The sequence below is a fragment of the Engystomops pustulosus genome, chromosome 2 (genome assembly GCF_040894005.1).
Source record: "Engystomops pustulosus chromosome 2, aEngPut4.maternal, whole genome shotgun sequence".
In the NCBI taxonomy this organism is placed as follows: Eukaryota; Metazoa; Chordata; class Amphibia; order Anura; family Leptodactylidae; genus Engystomops; species Engystomops pustulosus.
Genome location: NC_092412.1, coordinates 65,661,512 through 65,686,257, shown reverse-complemented (window position 1 = coordinate 65,686,257; position 24,746 = coordinate 65,661,512). Strand labels below are relative to the sequence as shown.

Genomic DNA, 24,746 nt, shown 5'->3' with positions numbered 1-24,746 from the left:
GTACACAGCCATGCATGGAGCTGCAGCCACAGTACACAGCCATACATGGAGCTACAGCCGCAGTACACAGCCATACATGGAGCTAGAGCCGCAGTACACAGCCATACATGAAGCTACAGCCGCAGTACACAGCCATACATGGAGCTACAGGAGCAGTACACAGCCATACATGGAGCTACGGGAGCAGTACACAGCCACACATGGAGATACAGCCGCAGTACACAGCCATACATGGAGCTACAGCCGCAGTACACAGCCATACATGGAGCCAGCGTCGGTCTGGCCCGCCGGGGGGCCGGGGAATCCCCCGTTGGGCCCTGACTCCTGTCACCAGGGTCGGTCTGGCCCGTGGGCCCTGACTCCTGTCACTATGGCAGGGGCCTCCGATCGGATGCAACAGAGGCCCCTGCCAGTGGCTGCAATAGTACTCGATACGGCCGGAAACGGCCGCATCAAGTACTATCACTGACTGCAGCCGAAACACGCCGCACTCAGGCCCTAGATGACCTCTTCGCGCGGCCGCTCATCTCTCACAGCAGCACCAGGGACTGGAGCCGCAGGGTCAGGTGAGGTGATTTTTTTTTTTTTTTTGCCTTAATAAATGTAGGAGGGGAGGGGGGGCCCTTAATTAAATATGGAGGGGAGGGGGAGCACTTAATAAATTATGGAGGGGAGAGGGAGGACTAAATAAATTATGGAGGGGAGAGGGCGCCCTTAATAAATTATGGAGGGGGGCCCTTAATAAAATATGGAGGGGAGGGGAACCCTTAATAAAATATGGAGGGGAGGGGGGGTTCCTTAATAAATTATGGAGGGGAGGGGGTGCCTTAATAAATTATGGAGGGTGGGGGCATGCCTCAATATATTATGGAGGGGAGGGGGGACCCTTAATAAAATATGGAGGGGAGGGGGGGAGACCTTAATAAAATATGGAGGGGAGGAGGCGCCCTTAATAAACTATGGAGTTGAGGGGGGGAGACCCTTAAAAAATTATGGAGGGGAGGGGGTCCCTTAATTAAACATGGAGGGGTGGGGGTACCTTAATAAAATATGGAGTGAGGGGGTTCCTTAATAAATTATGGAGGGGAGGGGGGTCCCTTAATAAAATATGGAGGGGTGCCATTAATAAAATATGGAGGGCGTGGAATGGCAGTGTTCATTGGGAGCCTTAATAAAATATAGAGGAGGATGGCAGTGTGTATTGGGGGGCATATTAAAATCTGCAGGGGGGCAAGGTGTATGACATTGTTTTATCCAGGTGACATTATACTGTAAGTAACTGTGGTATTTTTAGGGGCGCAATGCGGGGGATCTGCTTCCCAGAGCTGAACACATCTGCCAGAAAATTCTGCAACCAGATTTTACGACGATTCTGGACGTGAAGGAGAAGACAAGTCACTTGTGAGGTACAAGATGCTACTTCTTCCTGTGACACATCTGTATTGTAGGTTTTACCTTCTAAGGCTACATTCACACTACTGTATGGGGGACATGTCCTATCTTTCTCCGTAGTACAGCACTGTGCGCCATATGTTCCTATGGAGAGGGGTGGGGGTGAGCGGCGCTCACCTCCTCTCCCTGTGCGCTGCCGTTGCCCGCCGTGCTAAGGTACGGCGGGCAACGGCAGTGTGAATGCAGCCTTAAACAGCGCTCAGCTTATGTACTGTTATATCTATAGGGTCAAAGAGCCAGGTGTGATGCCAGAGTAGGGTTATTGTCATCAGTTCTTGTAAAGGTTTTCAGCATTTCCTTATTGGACGGTTGGTGCAGTGCGAATACTTACATCCCTAACCACAGCCCAGTCACCAGCAGAAAGCCCGGGACACCAGGGGTAACTCTTATACTATCCCTAGCATTAATGCCCTGAGATAACGTCACCCCTGCAGCCCCTGTACACAAACCAAGAGCTGAGCACTAGCACTATAGAGGGAGGGAGAAAGGGATTTGCTTATCCTTTACTTCACTGCCCCCGCTAGTGCTTAGAAATTCTCTCATCCCAGAATATTTCTATGTAGTAGTAGTAGTGGGCCCCCAAAATCAATTTCACTGGTGGGCCCCAGGTACCCCAGTCCGACCCTGCATGGAGCTACAGCCACAGTACACTGTAATATAATAAGATGTTTTCCCAGCGATGATTGGACACAGGGTGCATTCACACTGCCATTGTGGGGACGCATATTTGACTGCAACCATGGCTGAATGCTACAGTTATGTATGGACCTCGATTCTGGCTCTGTATCTAATGTTTGATAGAACGTGTTTTACACTTCAATTAGGAGTAGTCTGGTAGTCTTTCTTATTACATGAAGGGTGCCCCCCCAAAAAAAAATTTTCTCTGGTGGGCCCAAGGTACACCAGTCCGACACTGGCTGAAGGTTGCTATAAAAGCAACCTGAGCTTCCATAACACCTCTGCAGTGCCATCAGATGATTGCCTCCATATCTGTCCAACATTTCTGTGTTCAAAGAATTTTATACAATTGGTCTTATATACATTTATAGATTTATTTAGATTTATTAATCTGTCTATGACAGAATTCTGTGGTAGTTGGCACAAAAAAAGTGTCTGCACCACATTTATAAAGGGTTTCAGACAGTTTTTCTGGCTCTCCTGCAATTAGCCCGACAAAAGGGCAGTGGTCTTGCCCCAAAAAGGTCAGTGCGCCAAAAATACTATTATAATTTATTAAGAATCGCTTGTTGACCCTGCTGACCCTGGAGTAGCCGGGCCTCTGGCCAAAAGATCTAAGGCGTGAGCCCTGTATCTTTTGACATCCATTCCACAATGTTTACATAATGTTAACATGTTGCGTTACCCTTGCATCTTGTAAACACAAATGTAAACACAATATAATCTAATTAGGCAAATCTCCTCTTCACAGCTGTTGCATGGCGATTCAGAACACAAACGCCATGTGTGAACACAGCCTATAATATTCCACCAGCCATTTAGCTGCTGAGCTGTGTACATTGCATCTGCTGTAGATCCTAGAGAGTGTTGCAGTGCGGTGAATTGAATGTAGCGCCTCCTGGCGGAACACACTACTGAACTGTGTGGATTGGAGCGGGAGGGAGGGAGCAGGAGGAGCCGCCAGGAGCCGCTCCATTCTAGACGGAAGCGTAATTAGGACTCAGCGGCTGTACGCACCGGTGACGTATGGAAACAATTGACTAGCAACTACACTCTGATTGGTCGCGAGTTCTTCTACGTCACAAGCTGAGGAATGAGTTAAAGGTTCTCCCTTCTCTCAGGACACTTCCATGCCTGAGCCCCATCTTTTTCCCTTCTTGTTTCTGATTCGCTAAAGAGCGGAACATCCCCGCCTAGTCTTCAGAACTCTGCCATATGATTGGCTAACGTCACCCATCAGTCACCGGACAGACGGGCGTGGCTTGGCTGTGGGTTGCGTAGCAGCAGAGCTCAGAGACCGGTGGTGGCGTCAGCTTCTGTCAGGGGTGAACGGAGAGACGGAGCGCCCGGGCGCCGGAGACTCCCTGCCCCGGGGGAGGCGCTGTCCGCTCCGTTGGGGTCGGGGCTGGTCTCGGTGAGTTCTTGCGGATAACATTGCTGGCGCTGAAGAGCTCGGAGGCCCCTAGAGGAAGTAAATCTCTGGGCAGGTGGGGGAAACTCCGGCTACATGTTATTATATGCAGGGCCCGGCCGCCCCCACAGCACGGTGGTTGTAGGGTAAGCTCGCTGCACGGAGGAGGACGGGTAACTTTCATTCCATGCTGGTGGGAAGCACTTTGTGAGTATTTTCCTCCTCGGCAGCAGTCTGTACATTATGACGTCACAAGGGACTGGGTTGTGTGACCTCATAGTGAGGCTGTGGGCTAGTCATTGTGATCCTCACTGCTGTGGCAGTTTGTGTGTGCAGTAATGATAAATTGGCCAATGATCCTGCAGTAATAACATGTATGTTACGTGTGGGCTGCGTTCACACCACGTATACCCGTAGCCGATGCTTCTTGTGTTGAAGTCCTCTTGGCTTTTAACCTCTTTTCTGCAATGGTGACCTTGGCTCAGTGCCCAATAGTCCCAATTTACTCATATCTGCAGTCTATTGGACACTGAGGTACCATTCATTGCATGTATCACTATCCTGTGTATATGTAAACCTAGCCTTAGGCTAAAAAACATGGCCCTGCAATGTTCATGGACCAACCCTGGGGCAGAGGTCCCTGAGGACCTGACTCTGCACTGGTGTGATATGTGATGTAAGTAGTTTCTTCTCTCCCAATTATCATGATTACGGTTGGCTGCTGACTTTTGGGCTAACCTGGGACTCCTTACATCATATATGGGTTTGATGCTTGGAGTCCAGTCCATGGGTCTTTAGGTCATGTAATACAAGCTTTCCAGAACTGCATGGAAACAGAACATAAGAAGATCCATTGTGCAAATACAAAATCTTTTTATTATCGCGATTAGGCCCATTGTGCACAAACAGCAGGGAGGAGTGAGAACTCCTTACCCATCTCCTCTCCATTGAAAGTCTTGTGCTTTTGCCATTAAAACGGCCAAATGTAGGATATTACCTACGTTTCCTGGCACATCCACCCTGCTCAGTCACAATGCAGTGAAACCCTGTCCGACACTTAGGAAAACTAGTCCAGCTCGCCTGTGGAGTGTGCAGAGTGTCAGATTAATCAGACCTGGCGCAAGGTCTTTGTCAGTCGGTTGCACTGCTCTGGAAGTGGGTGTCATTTTTTGTTTGGTGCACTTCATGCTGTAGACTTGTGGCGCAAACTCCCTTAGGTGCACTTTTTTTCTGTCTTGTCAGACACAGTTCAGTCGCGACACAAAACTGGACACTCTATAAATACATGTGCAAGCAGTGCTTTTCAGTGCAATGTCAGACATAAAACTTGTGCAAATGTGCAGTAGCAGGGGCAGTGCCAACATTGGATGATTCTTTATACCCCTACAATTTGGTGTGAAACTGCAGCATGTCCTTCTATCAGAGGAATAAATGTTGGAACTGTGTATGGCGGCCTTAACAGAGCTGTCCCATGTGGATAAATGTGGCCACAGAGGCCATCATTCCCTAGTGCTGCTCAGTTTTAGGGTCCTTAGCCCGGCAATCACATTCCCATCCATTCCCAAACCAGCGTCAACTTCGGCTCAGTGTACTGGTACTGGGGACTTCTGACCAGTAAACTCTCAGCTATTAAACTCCACAAATGGCTGATAGAAGGGACAGAGGTTGTCTGGTTTTGATTTCTAAACCCCAGAGGCTCTACTGTAACAAAAACTTTATTTCTAATGGATTATACGTGTGTGTGTGTGTGTGTGTGTGTGTGTGTGTGTGTGTGTGTGTGTTGCGTGGGGGGGGGGTGTAGCTTTTGAAACAAGTTGAAGACATGAGTATGTTAGACCCAGTTCACGCTTGCGGTCAGACTTCTATTATCTTCAATCACTAAGGTGATTATGTAAGTCTAACAGATCTTTTAAAATGTCCATTAATTTCACTTAGGTTTGTTTCACTTCCATTATTTGAGATGGAATAAATTGCACTGCTGCTTCCTGGGAAGCAACAGAAGTCCATCACCCTTTATATATCTGTTAGACAGCTGTTATTGTTTTAGTGACGGAAGATAAAAACAGTTCTGAAAGCAGGTGTGAACAGGGCCTTAGACTACCATATTTGCAGAGCTGATAAAGGTACCGTAGTTTTGGGATATTTAATTCTGCCTGTATTTGAAAATGCTTGTGGTTAGTGGCCCCATAGTTGCTGACAGGTTCTTTTAGGAAATGTGTGAAAGGTTGACACGGTCTTTCCATTGTAGCCTGGCCTATGTATACACTGTCCATGCTGTAGGCTAATACTATTCCATAGTGTACTGTAGATTACCTGGAAACATCCATTGTTTTCTGTACTAAATAAACTCATAGGGGCACATTTACTAAGGGATTTCGGTCACACTTTTGTCCGACTGTGCACGTTCTTCTAGGCTAAAACGGCCTGCACAGGTATTTATGAAGTGTCTGCGCTGATATTGTGACGCTTGTGACCCGTTTGCGGCGCAGTTTTGTTGGCCTCCATGCGACACAAATAAAGGGCGTGCTGTCAGTCCGACTGATTCAGTATGCAAGTATTTAACTTGCAAATTGTGTCACACGCCATATGTTAAAGGTTCACCACAAAAAAGATGGTGAACTCTGTCGGACCAGTGCTGGGAAGCAACACATTGGTGATTTCAGGTACATGATCTTAGTGAATCGCCGCATGCAGCATTATGCACGGAAAGGCACTTTTTAGTGCATTTTCCGAATTTCTAAGCAAATGTGCCCTAAAGACATCAGCACTTTGTATAAGCAGTATGGTGAGACACATATAATGGATAATAATACTAAGAGCACACTGCATGTGCCACAGGTATGGTGCTTGCACAATGAAGCTGGGGTACTACTCTAGGGTCATTGAATCGCTACACAGACATGAGTGCAATGTGTATTATCGGACTCCTCTATAGGCAAGTATAATTGGTAAAACGTATCCCCCCAACCAAAAAAACTTTCTAGATGACATAAAATTGATACAACTGTTGAAAAAGTAGTATTAGGTTTGTAAAAACATTATATACATGTGCATGTCCCTTGGTTGTATGCATTAAAAAAAAAACGGCATAGCCTATACTATTCCTTATTTCCCCTAGCGTCCCCCATGACGGCCCCACATGGAGGATGACCCTTGACCCTGCAGGGACAGGAAGCGGAGAGGTTAAAACACCCCCCCCCCCTGCATCCACATACCAGTGGCTTCCTGTCCCTACACGGGCAGGGAGTGGAGAGTACTCCTCCGGTCTCCGCCATGTGGGACTGTATGGGGGAGTTTTTGAATAGGAGCGGGTACTTACCTTCATCCTGGGAGACTTGGGATCGCGATCAGCGCCGTGCCTCCTCTTCCTGGTCCCACGAAGTCTCCAGCCGGCTCTGCCTGCGGCTCCGGGAAGCCAAAGACACCCGGCGCCTCCATCTTGATGACAACTTCCGGTGGACCGCGTCTCACCGGAAGTGACGTTTCCCGGCCTGTGAAGCCGGCGCAGGGCGCCCAAAAAATGTAAAAATGGCGCACGCTGATCTGAGGTCTACAGAATCTACTCGTGACACCAGCGCTGGTCGACCTGCACGCTGCTCTGAGGTCTATAGGATTACATCAGCGGTGACTCGGTCGTGACACTCCTAAAGAGTGGGTGCAAGGTACTTTGTCAGGTCTATGACCTTAATGTTGCTGTATAATATCTAAATTGCCTTATTCTGTTATACAGGTGCAGCTTTAATCGGCAAAAGCTCTGTATAAGGTCAGGTTTTGTCTTCTTGTAGTACATGTTATGTTTGAAATTATCTAAATGCGTGATACTCTGTTTAGATTGAAGGCATGGAATCCCTGATTATGGATGTAACATTACCAGAACCCCCGCCTATAACTCCTGTGAGTGGTTTCGGGGGTATCTGGGGGGACGGGGTGATTATCCTCCTTTACCAAAAAAGATTTCTGTAAATTCCTGATCTCCATCTCTCTTAGCAGGATACTAAGGAGAAGGAGAAAACTAAAGAGGTGGAGAAGAAAAAAGCGTCTTCAAAAAGATGCAATATGTGTTATAATAAACTGTCACCTAATTATAAAAAAACAATCTGCAAGGAATGTATTGATGGGTTAATGCGAGAAGAAAGAACGTCATTTATGGATGAAATGAGGGGATTCATAAAGAGTGAAATTCAGTCATCAGTGTCTTCATCCATTTCTGCATTGATTCCACAGTTACAGCCACCTTGCAAAAGACCCAGAGTGGTAGAATCCCTTTCAGAATCAGATTCTGAGGCTGAACAGGCATCCACATCAAATGTAGAATTATTTGAAATGGAACCACCTCCCTCCTCCTCGGCATGTAAAATGGAATCAAAATATATGTTTCTGTCTGAAGATTTAGATGCGCTGCTAAAAGCCGTACGAGATACGCTTAAGATCGAGGATGTTGAAGAATCCAAATCAGTTCAGGATGAACTCTTTGGTATTCTAAAAGCAAAAAGGAGAGTATTTCCAGTGAATGAAACCCTAAAACAGTTAATCTTAGAGGAGTGGAGAGAACCAGAGAACAGGATTTCGGTATCCCGAGAATTTAAGAACCGTTTAATATTTGATGAGCAGGATTCTCGCCTATGGGATAACCCCCCTAAGGTAGATATACAGGTAACCAAAATTGCAAAAAAGACGGATCTCCCGTTTGAAGATGCGATACAATTGAAGGATCCATTAGATAGGGAAGCAGACAGCTTGTTGAAGAAAACCTGGGAGGCTAGTATGTTAAACCTTAAAGCCAATATAGCAACAACATCTGTGGCTCGTACAATGTTCTTCTGGTTGTCGGAGTTGGAAAACCATATTAGAAGTGGAACCCCGAGGGATGTCATCTTGGATACAATGCCAACTTTAAAATCTGCAACGGCGTTTATAGCGGATGCATCAGCAGAAGGAGTAAGGTTTAGCGCAAAGGAAGGCGCCCTCTCAAATGCTACCAGACGTACGCTATGGTTAAGACAATGGAGTGGGGATTTCCGTTCCAAATTGTGTGGTATTCCGTTTCAGGGAGAATATGTTTTCGGACCAGATCTAGATGCTATTCTAGAGAAGGCTGCAGACAAGAGGAAAGGGTTTCCAGAAACAAAGTCTTTTCCAAAGAAACAACCCTTTCGTGAGCCAAGAGAAAGGAAATTTCCTTATAAAGGGAAAGGCAAGCAAGGGAGATGGAACTATCCCAAAGGAGGAAAAGGAAGAGGTTTTCTCCTCAGCTCCAGCAACACAACTCAACCGTTCAGAAAGCAATGACGCCAGAGTGGGGGGAAGACTCCTAGGGTTCTACCAACAGTGGGCACAGATAACATCAAATTCCTGGGTCCTGAATCTGTTGGAGAATGGCTACAAATTGGAGTTAACAGCCCTTCCTCCCAAAAAATTTGTAATAACAAATCTGCAAAATCGATCTCTTTCTCTTCAACTATGGCAGGAAGTCATGAAACTTCAAGAGATGGGTGTTGTAGTACCAGTACCAAGGAGTGCAACATTGACCGGACATTACTGCCCTTTGTTTCTGATAAAGAAGCCCAATGGCTCCTTCTGACTAATTTTCAACCTAAAATCACTAAACAAATTCATCCTCTACAGAAAATTCAAACTGGAAAAGATCAGTTCAGCTACCAATCTCATCCCTCATCAGGCATTCATATGTACAATAGATCTGAAAGATGCCTATTACCATGTACCCATTTGTCCGCAGTCCCAAAAGTATCTCAGATTTGCGATCCTCTCTCCAACAAAAGAAATCTTCAGGTTCCAATACAAGGCCTTACCATTCGGGGTCTCATCAGCCCCAAGGACTTTCTCCAAAATTTTAATAGAAGTAATAGCCCATTTGAGAATGAAAAACGTCAAGATCATTCCATATCTGGACGACCTACTAATAATTGGGACTACGGAAGAAGAGTTGATCTCACACAGGGATCTAACGATTTCAACCCTGCAACAACTGGGATGGATCATCAATTGGGAAAAGTCCAATCTTATCCCCAACAGAGTAACTGTCTTCTTGGGTATACAACTAAATTCCAGTCTCCAGATGTCCTTCCTACCAGAGGAAAAAAGGAGCCTTATGATTCAAAAGATGCTGTTATTTCTGCAACGTCAGTCTTGCACAATAAGAGGCAATGAAAGTGTTGGGGCATCTGACCGCCTGCATAGGAGCAGTCCAATGGTGCCAGAGTCATACAAGGACCTTTCAGAGTTGGATTCTGTCATCCTGGGACAAGGATCCCTCGCACCTAGATCAAAAGATCCAACTACCTCCATCCATAAAGTCATCCCTAGTGTGGTGGACAGAAGAAGATAATCTGAAAAAGGGAGTTCACTGGTTTCCTTGGCCAATAAAGGTCATTCAGACGGATGCAAGTCTGTCAGGATGGGGAGCATATCTGGAAGGAAGGTATCTTCAAGGGCAATGGTCCTTGACGACTCAGAAGCAATCCTCAAACCATCGAGAGTTGAAGGCAGTCTGGGAAGCACTAAAGGGAGCTTCTCAATATCTGAAAGACTCCCATATCAAAGTCTATTCAGACAATGTGACGACGGTAGCTTATCTCCGCCATCAAGGGGGCACCAGGAGTCAAGACCTGTTGCATCTATCAAGAAAAATTTTCACCTGGGCAGAGAACAACATTTTGTCCCTAACAGCTATACATTTAAAAGGGAGTCAGAATGGAGTAGCAGACTTCCTGAGTCGGAGGTTGATAGACCATCACGAATGGTCTCTAAACCAAGAAATCTATGGCCAGATAACACAGAGATGGGGAGTTCCAGTGTTAGACCTCTTCGCTACCAAGGAGAATACCAAAACAGGTCTTTTCTTCTCGCTACAAAGAGATGTCTCGATCTGTCAGAGAGATGCATTCAGTCACAAGTGGGACGCACCCTTAATGTATGCCTTCCCTCCAATGCCGTTGATATCCAAGATGATACAAAAAATTATCACGGACAGAGCAAAAGCGATTGTAATAGCTCCCTTTTGGCCCAAGAAGAATTGGTTTGCAACACTAAAAGCATTAGCAATAGCAGACCCAATATTACTCCCATATCGGAAGGACCTTCTTCATCAGGGACCCATATACCATCCAGACCCGCAAAACCTGAAGCTTTCGGCTTGGATCCTGAATGGGGACTATTGAGGTCTAAAGGCTTGTCAGACAGTGTGATCTCTACACTTAAGGCGTAAACCGATAACGTTGGCTATATATTCCAAAATATGGAAAAAATTTGTAGCTTTCTGTGGAACAGCGACCCCTAATCAATTATCTCTCAATATTTCTCAGGTCCTGGATTTTCTGCAAGCAGGATTCGAAAAGGGGCTAAAAACCAATACGCTGAAGGTACAGATATCAGCTTTAGGGGCATTTTTCGATATACCTCTGGCAGAACATAGATGGATTAAGAGATTCATTAGGGCCACCTCCAGGTTGAGGCCTCAATTCAAACAAAGAGTTCCTACCTGGGATCTCTCCTTAGTTCTAAACTACCTAACCGGGCCACCGTTTGAACCTCTAGAATCGGCTAGCATTAAAGATCTGACCCTAAAAGTAACTTTTTTAGTAGCAATAACCTCAGCTAGACGATTGGGAGAAATACAAGCCCTCTCCATTAGAGAGCCTTATTTAAAAATATCCAGTGATAGAGTAACATTAACTCTAGACAAAACTTTTATTCCCAAGGTTTCATCTGACTTTCATCGGAATCAGGAAATCATCCTGCCTTCTTTCTGCCAGGAACCCAAAAATCCAAAAGAGATGGCCTGGCACTCCCTGGATGTTAAAAGAGCTCTGTTACAATATCTCAAACAGACTGAATCTTGGCGTCAGGATCACAATATCCTTCTTCAATATGGGGGTAGAAATAAAGGCAAAAAAGCCTCCAAAGCATCGATTGCAAGATGGATCCAATCAGTAATCAGAGCAGCATATGCAACTCAACAATTAGAGACCCCGGGGAAGGTTAAGGCGCACTCAACTCGGGCCATGGCAGCATCCTGGCCAGAGAAGAGAGGAGCGTCAATAGAGGAGATCTGTAGAGCAGCTACTTGGTCCAGCCACATGACTTTTGCAAAACATTACAGACTAGACTTACATTGTGCTAGAGAGTTAGCCTTTGGTAGAAAGGTTTTACAGGCTGTTGTCCCCCCCCTAAAAAGAAATGGTTATTTGTTATATCTCCATGTGGGGCCGTCATGGGGGACGCTAGGGGAAAAGTTGAATTATTCTTACCGTTAATTCCTTTTCCATTAGTCCACCATGACGGCCCATGTATATTCCCACCCTATGTCATATTATTGCTGTAAATGTTTTATGACTATATTGTATGTGAATGAAACATATAATAAATGGGTTGTATTCAGTGCCAAGGTTCGTTATTGGAAGCCACTGGTATGTGGATGCAGGGGGGGGGGGGTGTTTTAACCTCTCCGCTTCCTGTCCCTGCATGGTCAAGGGTCATCCTCCATGTGGGGCCGTCATGGTGGACTAATGGAAAAGGAATTAACGGTAAGAATAATTCAACTTTTTGCTTTCTAGCTCCCTCTATACAATAAGACTACACGTATACTTGGCAATGTGTACACAGGTTGGGGAATCCGGGGGGGATTCGCTTTTTGCATCTTTCTTTCTGTGTCCGGTAAACCATATTTTCATCAGAACTGAATGATTTCACATTTATTGTAACAATGTGAGATTTTTATTTACCGTATAGTCATTTCTCCAGTACATTTGTCTACTATTCTGTATATTAGCTTTTATGGATCTTTGACTACTTGGTTTCAGGCTCTTGGCTACTTTACATGGTCATTGTGTTCTAAAAATGAACAATGTTAAGGAAAGTAATAAGCGCCTACTGCTTGCAGGCCATGTACAAAGTGATATCCTGTAAAAGAAAGCAATGGGTTTTCAATGGGTTTATTTTAAGATTGTCACCAGCAGCCTTGCTTTGAGTGGTGGCAGTGCTGAGGTGACTGCTGCTTTTGCATTACAGTCCCGCGATGACACATTTATCACATCACTGAATGGGGCTGAGGTGCAAAATGTACAATGTATTACAAAAAGTTTCTTTTAAAACAGGAAACAAATTGTTTTTATTAAATTTTTGTGGAAGCAATGCCTGAGTGCCCATTATTTTTGCTTTTTTTTTTTTTTTTTTTTTTTTTTTTTTTCCTCCTTTAACTACATCGGTACAATTTATTTAGTATATACAGTTTTTTTGATGTTGTGTGAATCAGGAGTTACTGCAGTGACCTATTGCGCGTGTATTTGATTATGTGAACCCTATTTGTAGTTTTTGGACGAAGTGGTCAAATGTAACTTAAGCAATACAGACAGTCCCCAAGTTGCGTGCAAGATGGCTTCCATAGGTTTGTTCTTAAAGGGAACCTACCACCACAAATCTACCTATAAAGGTAGATAGGGTGGTAGGTGGATCAATGGGACGGGAGGATAGCCCTTTTAAGGGCTAATCCTCACGTCCCCGCACTTTTTTTTTATTTTTTTAGCAAATTTTATTATGCGGCTACTGGGGCGTGGAGTAGCCGCATCTGAGGTTACACGAGGCGGCTACTCCACACCCCGGTAGCCTCTTTTCTCCTCCTACTCACCATCTTCGGCTCGTAGCTGCTCGTAGCTGCGCGCCCTCGTCCGACGATCCTGCAGTCTGCGCATGCGCAGAACAGCAGGCCCGCGCCTGTGCAGCCCCGGCTTCGGAGCAGCGACCGCGCAGGCGCGGGCCTGCTGTTCTGAGCATACGCAGACTGCAGGATCGTTGGACGAGGGCGCGCAGCTACGAGCAGCTGCGCGCCGAAGATGGTGAGTAGGAGGAAAAGAGGCTATCGGGGCATGGTGTAACCTCAGATGCGGCTACTCCACGCCCCCGTAGCCGCATAATAAAATTAGCATAAAAGGTTGATAAAAGTTACTACAAAAAGTGTGGGGGCGTGAGGATTAGCCCTTAAAAGGGCTATCCTCACGTCCCATTGATCCACCTACCACCCGATCTACCTTTTATAGGTAGATTTGTGGTGGTAGGTTCCCTTTTAAGTTGAATTTGTATGTAAATTGAAACTGTATATTTTATAATTGTAGTTTCAGGCAAATTTTTATTTATTTTTAATTTTTTTGCCCCAGTAACAATCGGATTTTAAAAATGTTTTGCTGTAATGGTACCAAGGGTTATCAATAAAGCTTCATAAAAAAGCCCTTCCAATGATCATTGCAGTCTAGGACTATAGTAAAGCATCCAGAGAGCTTCACCAGAGGTCACAGTGGGTAGAGAGGTCCGTCTTTAACTAGGGGTCCGTCATTAATTAGGGGACCGCCTGTAATAGTGTCTTGTTTGGCAAGTACACAATGAAAAACAATGGGTGCTTGTTGTCGATCAAGCCCACCCCTGGGGGTTGGGGAATGAACTTGCGCCTTGTGAATGAACCCTAAAAATCCTCTTAAAGTTGTCCACCTAACTTGTTTTTGGTAATGTGTGGGGGGCAAGATATTACATAACTAATCAATACACATTGATTTAAAGTTCTTCTCTGCTTTCTTGATATGTGAAGTGAAGCCTCCTGTCTTTTACCTCAGGCGTTTCTGTTTATAAAATGGCCTCAGATAGAGGGTCATGTGATCTCTAACTGGTGTTTGTTCATGAAAAGTTACATGACCCTCATCTGCGGCCATTCTATGGTCAGGAATCTCTGGCTGATGAGGTAAAAGACGAGGCTTACCAAGAAACGGAGCAGAACTTAATCAATGTGTATTGGTAATATGCTGGCCTTCCACACTTGCATACACATTACAGAAAACATGAGGTAAAGTGGCCAACCCCTTTAATTTGTATGGTTAAAAAACAAGTAGGCCCAACATGTTTTGACTTGGCAGTCTTAATCATGATCCATGAGTAAAAACTCATTGGTAAAGGCTCTTATTCCTGTGGACAGGGACCAACTTGCTGATATTTGGGGGGGTCTCAGTTGGGGTCTCGCGTACCTCATTCGGACCACTTGTCGCTCCATGAGAGTAATTGAGCAGACGGCAGCGCATGACCGTTCTTCTCCTAATCTTTTTCTGCTCCATTACACTCATGGAGCTATGAGGGGTCTGACTGACGTACATGGGACCCCCTCAGACCCCCTATTTTTCGTGATCTGTGGGTATATCATCACTGAGACCCCCACCGATCAGCAAGTTAGGTTCTATCCTGTGGATGGGGCCTAACTTGTATTCGTGGGAAAAGCCCTTTAATGCTGCCCATGCTGTTTTTAGACTTCAATGTTTCCTATGCATATGTACCTGGCTTAGGGAGGGAACGAGCAGTGACATTGTATTTGTAGCCAACGTGGGTGAGCTAAAAATACTAAATTCTGTATATATTTTTACAGTAACACTAGGTTTTTTCCCATTCCCTCTGCGGCCATTAAGCATCATCTAACTGGCTCCTAAAGTCTCCATTGTGTCCATTCATGATGTAAGGATTCATCAGACACTTCAGTATGATGCGCTGACATAGTGTAAGGTGCAATCATAGGATCAAAGTAGAGCAGGTTGTAAATGATGCATCTTTATATATGTCTTGCCATTACTTATCGACTACAGTCACATTTACTGGAGCTCTAAACAGTATGGCATGTGGCTCATCTTCTCTGGTATTGGAGAGTAATGGTTTCAGTTCAATGATTTATTTATTTTTATCTCCTAAAGCTATATTCTATATACCCTATATACTCGTGTATAAGCCGAGTTTTTGAGCACAAAAAATGTGCCACCGGAGGGTGAGTATATAAGTTGTTTTTTTTTCCAGTACTGGGCTGGCTGTATACTACAGGGGGCGGGGCTGTGGCTTATACTCGAGTATTTACGGTATATATATCATGGTGCCCAAACTCCATTAGAATCGCTGTCCATGTCCATCTTTTCCTTCATGTTTGAATTCTTCAGCATATTCTCACAGAGGATCATATAACAAATGAACGAAATAATAAAACATTTAAACAAAAGACATGAGTTTAAATGGTTCCAGGGAAGCAACTCTCACTTAATGGGCCTGAAAACATGTGTAGGGTTTAAGCTTTATTAATTTTAGCAACAATTTTTATTTTCTTTCTTTTTGAAATTGTATACTCCACTCCTGGTAGAACAGTGTGATGGTCGTCTTGAGCCTCAATGCATTTGGAGTGTATTCAGAGGACCTTGCAGCTTCATTTCTCTCTTCTCCTGAGAATAATTTAACGCTTAATATTAGTTGTTTTGTGGTCACTGTGTCCAGCTTCCAGCTCAACTAATAAAGATGGATGGAAGCCCCATGGGCCCCAAGTGCTGTGCAGGGCATCAGAAGACTGTTTCCACAGAGAAAGATAGGAAGCCGTTCATATTGCTCACTGTGCAGTCCATATACAAAACCGGTTGCTTACAGACCTCTAGCAGCCCACGTTACATAAATGACACATGCATTAGTCTTGCAGTCTGGCTCGTTCGCGGAACCTCTGTTGCACAAGCAAATAGTGTGACCTTTGTTTGGTTCTGTGGATTTGGCTAATGGGCTCATTTAGATGAGTTGTAGAAATCTGTAGTCCAATCTGATCTACTAGGTTAAGACTACAAACAGAACCATTGTTCTGAACTGGGCCATACACACTTCTTGCATAGGGAGGGGACTCACAGATTTAGGCATGGTGACCCACCACCACAACATGCATGCATGCATACATACATATTTAACATTGGGTTGTTGGCATTCGGTGTATTTTAATCACAAGAAGATTTCGGGACATTGGGTCTCACTGGTGTCTGCTGTAATGGACCGGACTCCCCCTGGTGTCGGTGATCCATTTTGCGGCATCTGGTGCGTGCCCGGAGACCGCCGGCTCAGCATTTTCAGTTACTGACACTTGTATTGCAGTGTACAATGTATTGCAGTGTATAGACTTGAACAGATGATCAGATGAACGCTTGTTCAAGTCCAGGAGTGAAAAATGTAAAAATCATTTTATAATTAAATAAGTCCCCTAATCAGCCCAATTACTTATAAAATCCAAATTAAGTATATAAAACACAAGAACACACAAAATACATATTTGGTATCGCCGTGTCCATATCACTGTACAATAAATCTTAAACAATATTGAACCTGCTCGGTGAACAACGTAAAAAAAACACACGAAAGACTTCCCGCAGTATACAATTTTTGATCCAAATACCCTAAAAAAATGTTCTAAAAAATTATCGAAAAGTTACATGCCCTTTTATGATACGACTGAAAAGAACAACTTTTTCGCAAAAAATAACCCCTCAACTAGACCTGTCACTGGAAAATACAGAAGTTATGCCCCTTAAAAGTTGTCGATAGTAAAAGAAAAATTGATTTTCTCTAATATTGGTTTTGCTCAGTAAATTGAGCAAAGATAAGAAAAACTATATAAATGAGGTATCACAGTGTGCTGAAAATCCAAAATAAAAATGTATAATTTTGTTTGTTTCCCTTTGAAATGGTTAATAAAATCTAATGAATAAGCTATAGACCCCCCCAAAAAAATAAATTATTTATACATTGTATGTAATCCTGCAAATAATAAGCCCTCATATGTTCGCATTACCAAAAAATTTTTAACATTTTTTATAGCCTGCACATTGTGACAATACATACAAGATAGTTGTAAAATGTAAATCTCAAAATCACTTGGTTATGTTATAACTACGGAACGTTTTAACCAATTATCGTGACACTTGTCAGATTCGAAAAATCGAGTCTGGTCATTAAGCTGAAAACTAGTGGCGGTGATAAAGGGTTAAGAGTTTCAGAGTTTTATACTTTCCCATATGTCCAGGATTTTAGTCTAGTAAAAGTTTTTTTTTTTGTTTGTGTGTGTAGGATTCTGCACTTGGGCTGGTAAATGGCTGTATTTTATCTATGAATGGCTTATGTATTTGACGCATCTTTAGCAAAGCTTTCATTGTACAGTAATGAGCTAAGTGATTAATGCATTACTGACCATTGTGATCCCTGGAGAATATTTATATGAAGGTGTGCATGCTGGTCTTTTCTGTTTCTTCTATACCTGTAATGGTGAGTAGTCCTTGCTTATAGAAATCTGTAAAAGATGAAGTATTAACTTGCTCCTACTTTATGAGATGATTCTGAGGTCCCGTAAGGTTTCTGAGTCACAGAGGTGGCGATCTACGACTGAAACCATAAGAAGCTTTCATGACCTGTCCAGTGCAGCTCCTTGTGTCATATGAAAGCCAGCGTGTGGATGGATGAATGTGATCCAGTGGGCAGCTTTCTGGTTTTTGATGGCAAGTAAGTTCAGAATTGCAGCAGTTTCTTGTACACTGTTTTAGGTTATGTTACAGAAGTAAGTTTTTTTACAATCTGTTTTTTATGATCCACACCTGGATTTGGCTTAAATACCCTCATCTGAAACTAGACTAAGTGGGTGTTTTAGTAAATGACTAGATGTATTTCACCTTGAAGTGTCTCTTTTTACTAACGTTCAGGTAGCGTGCTGGGCAGTATTGCTAAAAGTAGCATTGGCTTATAGGTTTTCAACCTAGTCTGAACATTTTTTTTTTTCTTCCATATTTTAACAAAATATCCAATTTTTCAGAGTTTGCGAGGACCTGATCTCCACTGTATCTCAGAGGACAATCTCCGGTTTTGCAGTTCTTGGCAGAGGTGTGAACTATTGCTTTCCAGATCCCTCAAGTGGATGGAGCTACTCTAAAATCCTTTATACCGCTTTAGGTCTAGCTACAATGTCCTATGACAGTGGTGCCAGATTTGGCACTCTGAGCCCTATATATGGGCACTCTTCCCAGGGCAGAGTTTGCTAGACAGGACTCAAGGCCTCTTGCAGTCCCAGGCAGCCCAGGACCCTTGAAAGAAGCTACAATGATAATCCAAACTTCTTCTACTGTATTGGTGTCCTCAGGTGCCTATACAATTTAATCCAGTGAAAGAGCAGGGAGCAATAAGTTACTGCTTAAATTGTCGCATTGGCACTTTGTGAAAAATATGTGGTTTTTGGTTGTAGTTTGGGCACTTGGCATCTAAAAGGTTTGCCATCTCTGGCCTATGAAAAGCGCTGCTAATGTCTCATATGAAGTTGTGCAAAGTAACATTGTGGCAATGAGAGAAGACATCTCCAAGCTGCCAGCAATTGTTTAAATGCTAAACACAATGGATTATTACTGTAGAAAATCCTCATTTCCCTTTATTTTATTGTGCCTTTTCCACAAATGTTTTTTTTCCTTCCCCCTCCTCTAAAGATGTTGCGGGAGTGTATGTGTACAGTCTGTCTGTAATGCAGAGATTGCTGCAGGGTCAAAATCCAGACTTCAATGCATTTAATTTGCATCCAATTGACCTAGATATGCTGTAAATGAGAATTATATATGAGGAGATTGTAATAATCTAATACTGCTTATTTTCCCTGAATCGGATCATGCTCAAACCATCCGCAGGGTATAGAAAAAAAAAAAACCTCCATCACAAGTCTGTTGTACAACGGTATCAAGAGTTAACAACATCCCGAATAAAAATGCATTTAGTCAGGTCTCGTTCTAATTTTGACATTATACAGTATATTGACTTATTTTGTGAAATGACTACATTTCCCTCTTTTGACAAATCTGTCACACTGTTCATTGCTGGAATTCGCTTCCTTTCAGAATTGGGTGACAAAATTCTAAAGGGGGATAAAGCTCTTGTCATTTTACTGTTGTTCCTCGCCACGAGTTTGTTTGTTTGGCTGTCACAGTGACATGTCTAAATATCAACATGAACAAGGAGTTGCTCATTAGTTTTGACTTCTTAAAATAGCTGACTGCATTATATAAAGGATAGGAATTGTAGACTAAACATATCTAGAGTGATGGTCAAATTGAGCTCTTGGCAGAAAAATACCTATAACCATGTCTATTTAGCTGTGATTGTGACTACCTGAGACTCTACCTAACGAATGAAAACCTATTAAAAATATAATTTAAGCGTACTTGCCAACCCTTCCATTCTATAGCCGCGGGTCAATGTATAACACTTTTTAAGTCCAACAGCATCTACAGATGCCCAGGAGCACCAGTACCCATGCGTCATGGCCACATCCCTTAGTGCAGTGATGGCAAACCTTTTAGAGACCGAGTGCCCAAACTGCAACCAAGATCCGCTTATTTATCGCAAAGTGCCAACACAGAAATGTAATGTGTGATTTATACTCCCTGCTCTGTCACAGTTTTCATTGATACCAGCACCTGAGGCACCAATAAAGCAGAAAATAGTCCCAGGTAGTCCTGTCACTTTAATAGCTCTGTGCACAGCAAGTCCTGGGTTGTTTGGGACTGCAGGAAGATACCTGGACTCATCTCTGCTGATGGCCTGAGTGCCCACAGAAAGGGCTCTGAGTGCCACCTCTGGCACCAGTGCCATAGGTTAGCCATCACTGCCTTAGTGTATACACGGCAATAAACTGTTTCCGCCTTCTCTGTGAGGAATACAAGTGTCCAGTGAATGAGGAGAGAGCAATCAGCAACTCTTGGACTATAGATCAGACGGAGACAGTTCATTGCTGTCCCAGACTTTCAATTATCACTGTGTATAGTAAGGGGTAAAGCTATGATGCATCCTGGGTACTGGTGCTTGGCTTCTGTATGTGCTGCTGGGCTTTAAAAGACCCACATCAGCTCTTCAGTGTGTTCCACTTGTATCTGGGCCAAATGTTACAGGATTGGGAGGAGATGAATATTTTATGAGTGTTTTAGTTTTTATATGGACACTGTTTATGAGGGCATCCAGAGCATGGGGGTATAGCCTGTATAAGCAGGGCTTGTATGAAGAATAAAATTCCTTTGTGGGGATGGTCCTTTTTGTATACTTTGCTGCCTCTTATTCAGCAGAAGAGATGTTTCTGTGACGCTGTGAACACAATCTTACTGTATCACTGTATGTAAAATGTAACCCAAGAATCTAGAAAGAACCTAGTGCTTCACAGCTGAATCATGGCAAGTGTATGCAGGATCAGGAGCCTCCAACTACAAGGATCCCTCTTCTAACAATGCACAAACTAAAGGGGACCCAATGGTTGTTAAATAAAATTAATGTTTTTATCGCAGTTCAAGATGTACAAGTTGTTCAGTGCTTGACTTATAACTGGGGACACCCTCCATATTATGGGTGCGAGTAGCCTGCATTCTTGGTGCTACCTGTAGTAGATTGACACATCAAATGACATGTTTATCAAAAATCTAAGATAAATGGGTGTTTTACAATGTAATATATACATTATGGATTATTATTACCTTTTTAACTTTATTACCCTTTTTTTTTTTTTTTTTTTCCTCTATCCAGTGTTAAGTGTTGGTGATGAGCGATGGGGTATGATGTAACACGCTTCCAGGGTGATGTGGACGAAGATCTTATCTGCCCCATCTGCAGTGGGGTTTTGGAGGAGCCAGTTCAAGTAAGTGTTACTTCATCCTGGGAAAGAGTCATGTCTGTCATTTCTGTTTCCATTCCATAGTCTCCCAGTAATTGTGGTCTAGTGGTTAGCACTACAGCCTTGCAGCGCTGGGGTCCTGGGTTCAAGTACCATCCAGGTCAACACCTGCAAAGAGTTTGTATGTTTTCCTCTGGTTTCCTCCCACACTCCAAAACATACTGGTAGTGACTAGATTGTGGGGACCGGGACCATATAACCAACCCATTTTCAAATCTGCACCCCTCAAACTATCAGAAACCGCTTTTAGGGAGATTGTTAACCCCTTGAGATCTTCATAGTAATTGAATCAAAATGGAGGTGAAATTTAGAATGGTCAAATTATGCTGGTTATACATTTATTTAGCCCTAAAATTTACACATTTCCAAAAGATAAAAATGTGGCAGTTACTTGTTTTATGATGGGAAGGAGCGCCCTGCAGCTGCCAGAATTTTAGTTTTCTCGTTGCCTCCTTTTGTAGGCTACATTTTTACTTTTTCTTTAAAATTTTTTTTTTTATTTTTGGTGTTCACCGTTTAGCCTAATAATTATGTTATCTTTATTCTATGGGTCGATACAATTTCAGGTAAACCAGACTTGAATATATTTTCTTACATTTTACAAAATTTGTCAAATAAAACCGTAATGTGGGGAAAAATCGATCATTTAGCATTTTTACTTTTTTGGCTACGGAGCTGGTTGATGGCTTGTTTTATGTGGGACATGTTTTACTTTGCACCAGTATCTTCTGGAGTACATATGTTTTTTTTGATCACTTTTTATTGTATTGCATTTAACATGTTACACTGGGGTGTCGGCTATATGTTGCAGCCGGCACCCCGTGTTTGCCGATGGCGGTTCGGCTCCGATCCAGAGCAGAGCCGGCATCATCTCAGTGGCGGATATATACGCCGCTGAGCAGGAAGGGGTTAAAAACGGAACACAAATGGTCCGACAGCACCTTTACCATGAAATTACAGGTTGTGAAACTTCACCCATGTAAAAAAAAAAAAAACCCTCCAAATTCCCTTTAAAAGTTGTTATCCTATTGTATTGTTGAAATTTCTATATAGGTGCTTTGTCCATTGTGCGATAATGCAAAATGTTAGTTTTCATTTCAATAACTCGTATTTGGCTCAGTATTTTGCTATTAAGCATGGATAAACCAGTGACACACTGACTGTGGTAATCTTCTTGAATTTGTTTTCCATGGCCTCCTTCCTTCTAAATCAACTCTTAAAATTATGGTAGTGAACTCCTCCGTGCTGGGGCATCACAGGTTTTTACAATGAACAGAACATTCCTCACCCTCTGCCTGCTCTCTTCTCCCTCACTATGTGTAATCTAGCAGAAGGGCAAAGGAGACCTTCACTGCTTACTGGAACAACCTCTGAAGCTACAGCACTGAGGGGCACTGGTGGGCGTTTTAGAGACCCTCAGTGCTGTAGCTTCACAAGCTGCAGAACTATAAGAATAATTGTACAAGTTTATTATAGAAGGAAGGAGGCCTTGGATAACAAATATAAGATTACTAGTGCCTGAAGCTATCAAGTTATTGTGCTTGATTTTGATGGTATATTTTCTTAAATCACTCTCTGCTATAAACACTAATCAGTTCTGCCAAGTGCACACTTTAATGCCCCTCCGGGTTTCGGGAGCACCAGTCACATGGGCTAGCCGGTGTCTTGATGTTTCCGTCCTCTCTGCACAGTACCAAGCGATAAACTAAGGTTACATCCTCCAAGAATCTCGTCAGCATGTTACGACAAGGGGCGGACTGGCCATAAGACCCACCGGGAGAAATCCCGGTGGGCCGATTGGTTTAGGGTCGGTCCGGGCCGGTCCTGTACTGTTGGGGCCGGTGAAAAATTAAAAACACATGAAACTCACCTCTCCGACGCCCCGACGCTGCGCCCCTACTTGATCCGGTCCGGCCGCGGTGACAGCTCCGTACGGGCCGGCGTCGCACAGAGCATGACGTCAGCCGCTTGCCAACGTCATGGTCTGTGCGACGCCGGCCCGTACGGAGCTGTCACCGCGGCCGGACCGGATCAAGTGGGGGCGCAGCGTCGGAGAGGTGCGTTTCATGTGTTTTTAATTTTATGTACTGGGCTGGGGCGTATACCGGGGGCTGGGGCGTATACCGGGGGCTGGGGCTGTCTACTAGTAATAGAAGCTATATCCCTGTACACAGGGGGCAGTGTAATAGTAGTTATATCCCTGTACACAGGGGGCAGTGTAATAGTAGTTATATCCCTGTACACAGGGGGCAGTGTAATAGTAGTTATATCCCTGTACACAGGGGGCAGTGTAATAGTAGTTATATCCCTGTACACAGGGGGCAGTGTAATAGTAGTTATATCCCTGTACACAGGGGGCAGTGTAATAGTAGTTATATCCCTGTACACAGGGGGCAGTGTAATAGTAGTTATATCCCTGTACACAGGGGGCAGTATTAACATTCTTGTTTATCAGAGAAGGTATTGTAGTATGTTTTTAGTGTACATATATGGCAGTATTAAAGGGGTTGTCCGAGTTTTAAAAAAAAACTAAAATATATGTGGCCGGGAGCAGGCTGCCTAAAATAATAAAGATGTACTTACCTCCGGTATCCAGCGCTGCTGTCACTCCGGTCCGGGCGCCATGTAAACAAACATGGCCGCCGGAGCAGCTCTGGACTCAGCTTCCGGCCGGCCGTGGCCGGGTACGCCTATCCGTCCCTATACACAGCATTGTGTATGGGGGCCGGAAGGTTGTTGGGTTCCGGCCGGAACTGAGTCCAGCGCTGCTCCGGCGGCCATGTTTGTTTACATGGCGCCCGGACCGGAGCGACAGCAGCGCTGGATACGGGACGGCACCAGGAGGTAAGTACAGCTTTATTGTTTTAGTCAGCCCGCTCCCGGCCACATATAGTTTTTTTTTTAAAACTTGGACAACCCCTTTAAGTTGTGTGCTCTTAAAATAGAAGTGTTATTCCTTTACAAGGAGGCAGTATGAGTCTCTTTCTCTGCGATGTACATGTTGATTTAGACCATCTATAAACAGTTTTTATGGAGTTTAGTAACTCCACCCACAACACAAGGCCACGCCCACCTGTTTTGACCCCGCCCACAGAATGGGGCCACTTTTACCATTTTTTCCAGGGCCACTTTAAATTCCCAGTCCGCCCCTGGTTACGACGGTAATATGATGAAAGCAATGTAGGTCTTTATGCTCTATGCTTGCAGTATCTGGTATGAGCACATATGTCTATTCTGGGTGACCGGCATTGTATTACATCTCTGCAGAAGTGGTAGCCTGCATAGGCTGAGGGTGACGCAGGGGACCTTGAAAGTGCCTTAGAGGCTAAGATGCATAATGGGTACTTTCAGTATTTGTGGAACCATATTGAAGATAATTCTGTAATTTAAGTGCCCCTGCCCCCACCATTAGTCTAACAGACTCAGACCTATCATTAGGGTTGTAGATCAAATTACTCTAGAGCGATTGCTACACAGCAGCAAGAACTAGGCACAGGGGACTTTACTGAGATAATGCTGCCAGTGTATGTATTTCTGATTTCATCCAATGGGGTTGTCACACATCTAGACTAAATACAGTCTTCTAGGTTTTTAGTTTTGAATCACAAATTTTGTCGATTGTATGATTTACTATTATTGGAACAGTGTCAAGGATGGGCACAATGTCAAGGATGGTCTGTATTG

The 24,746-nt window shown here is 43.8% G+C and overlaps 1 protein-coding gene across 1 annotated transcript in view; it reads left to right on the top strand.

Annotated features, from left to right (window-relative positions):
• The first annotated feature begins 3,236 nt into the window (after positions 1-3,236).
• Positions 3,237-24,746, top strand: part of RNF41 (ring finger protein 41) — a 34,070-nt gene continuing 12,560 nt past the window's right edge. Inside the window, exons 1-2 of the mRNA XM_072135078.1 lie at positions 3,237-3,544; positions 20,915-21,026. Coding sequence (XP_071991179.1) covers positions 20,937-21,026 — 90 coding nt within the window. The 5' untranslated portion in view covers positions 3,237-3,544; positions 20,915-20,936. The remainder of the gene's footprint in view (positions 3,545-20,914; positions 21,027-24,746) is intronic.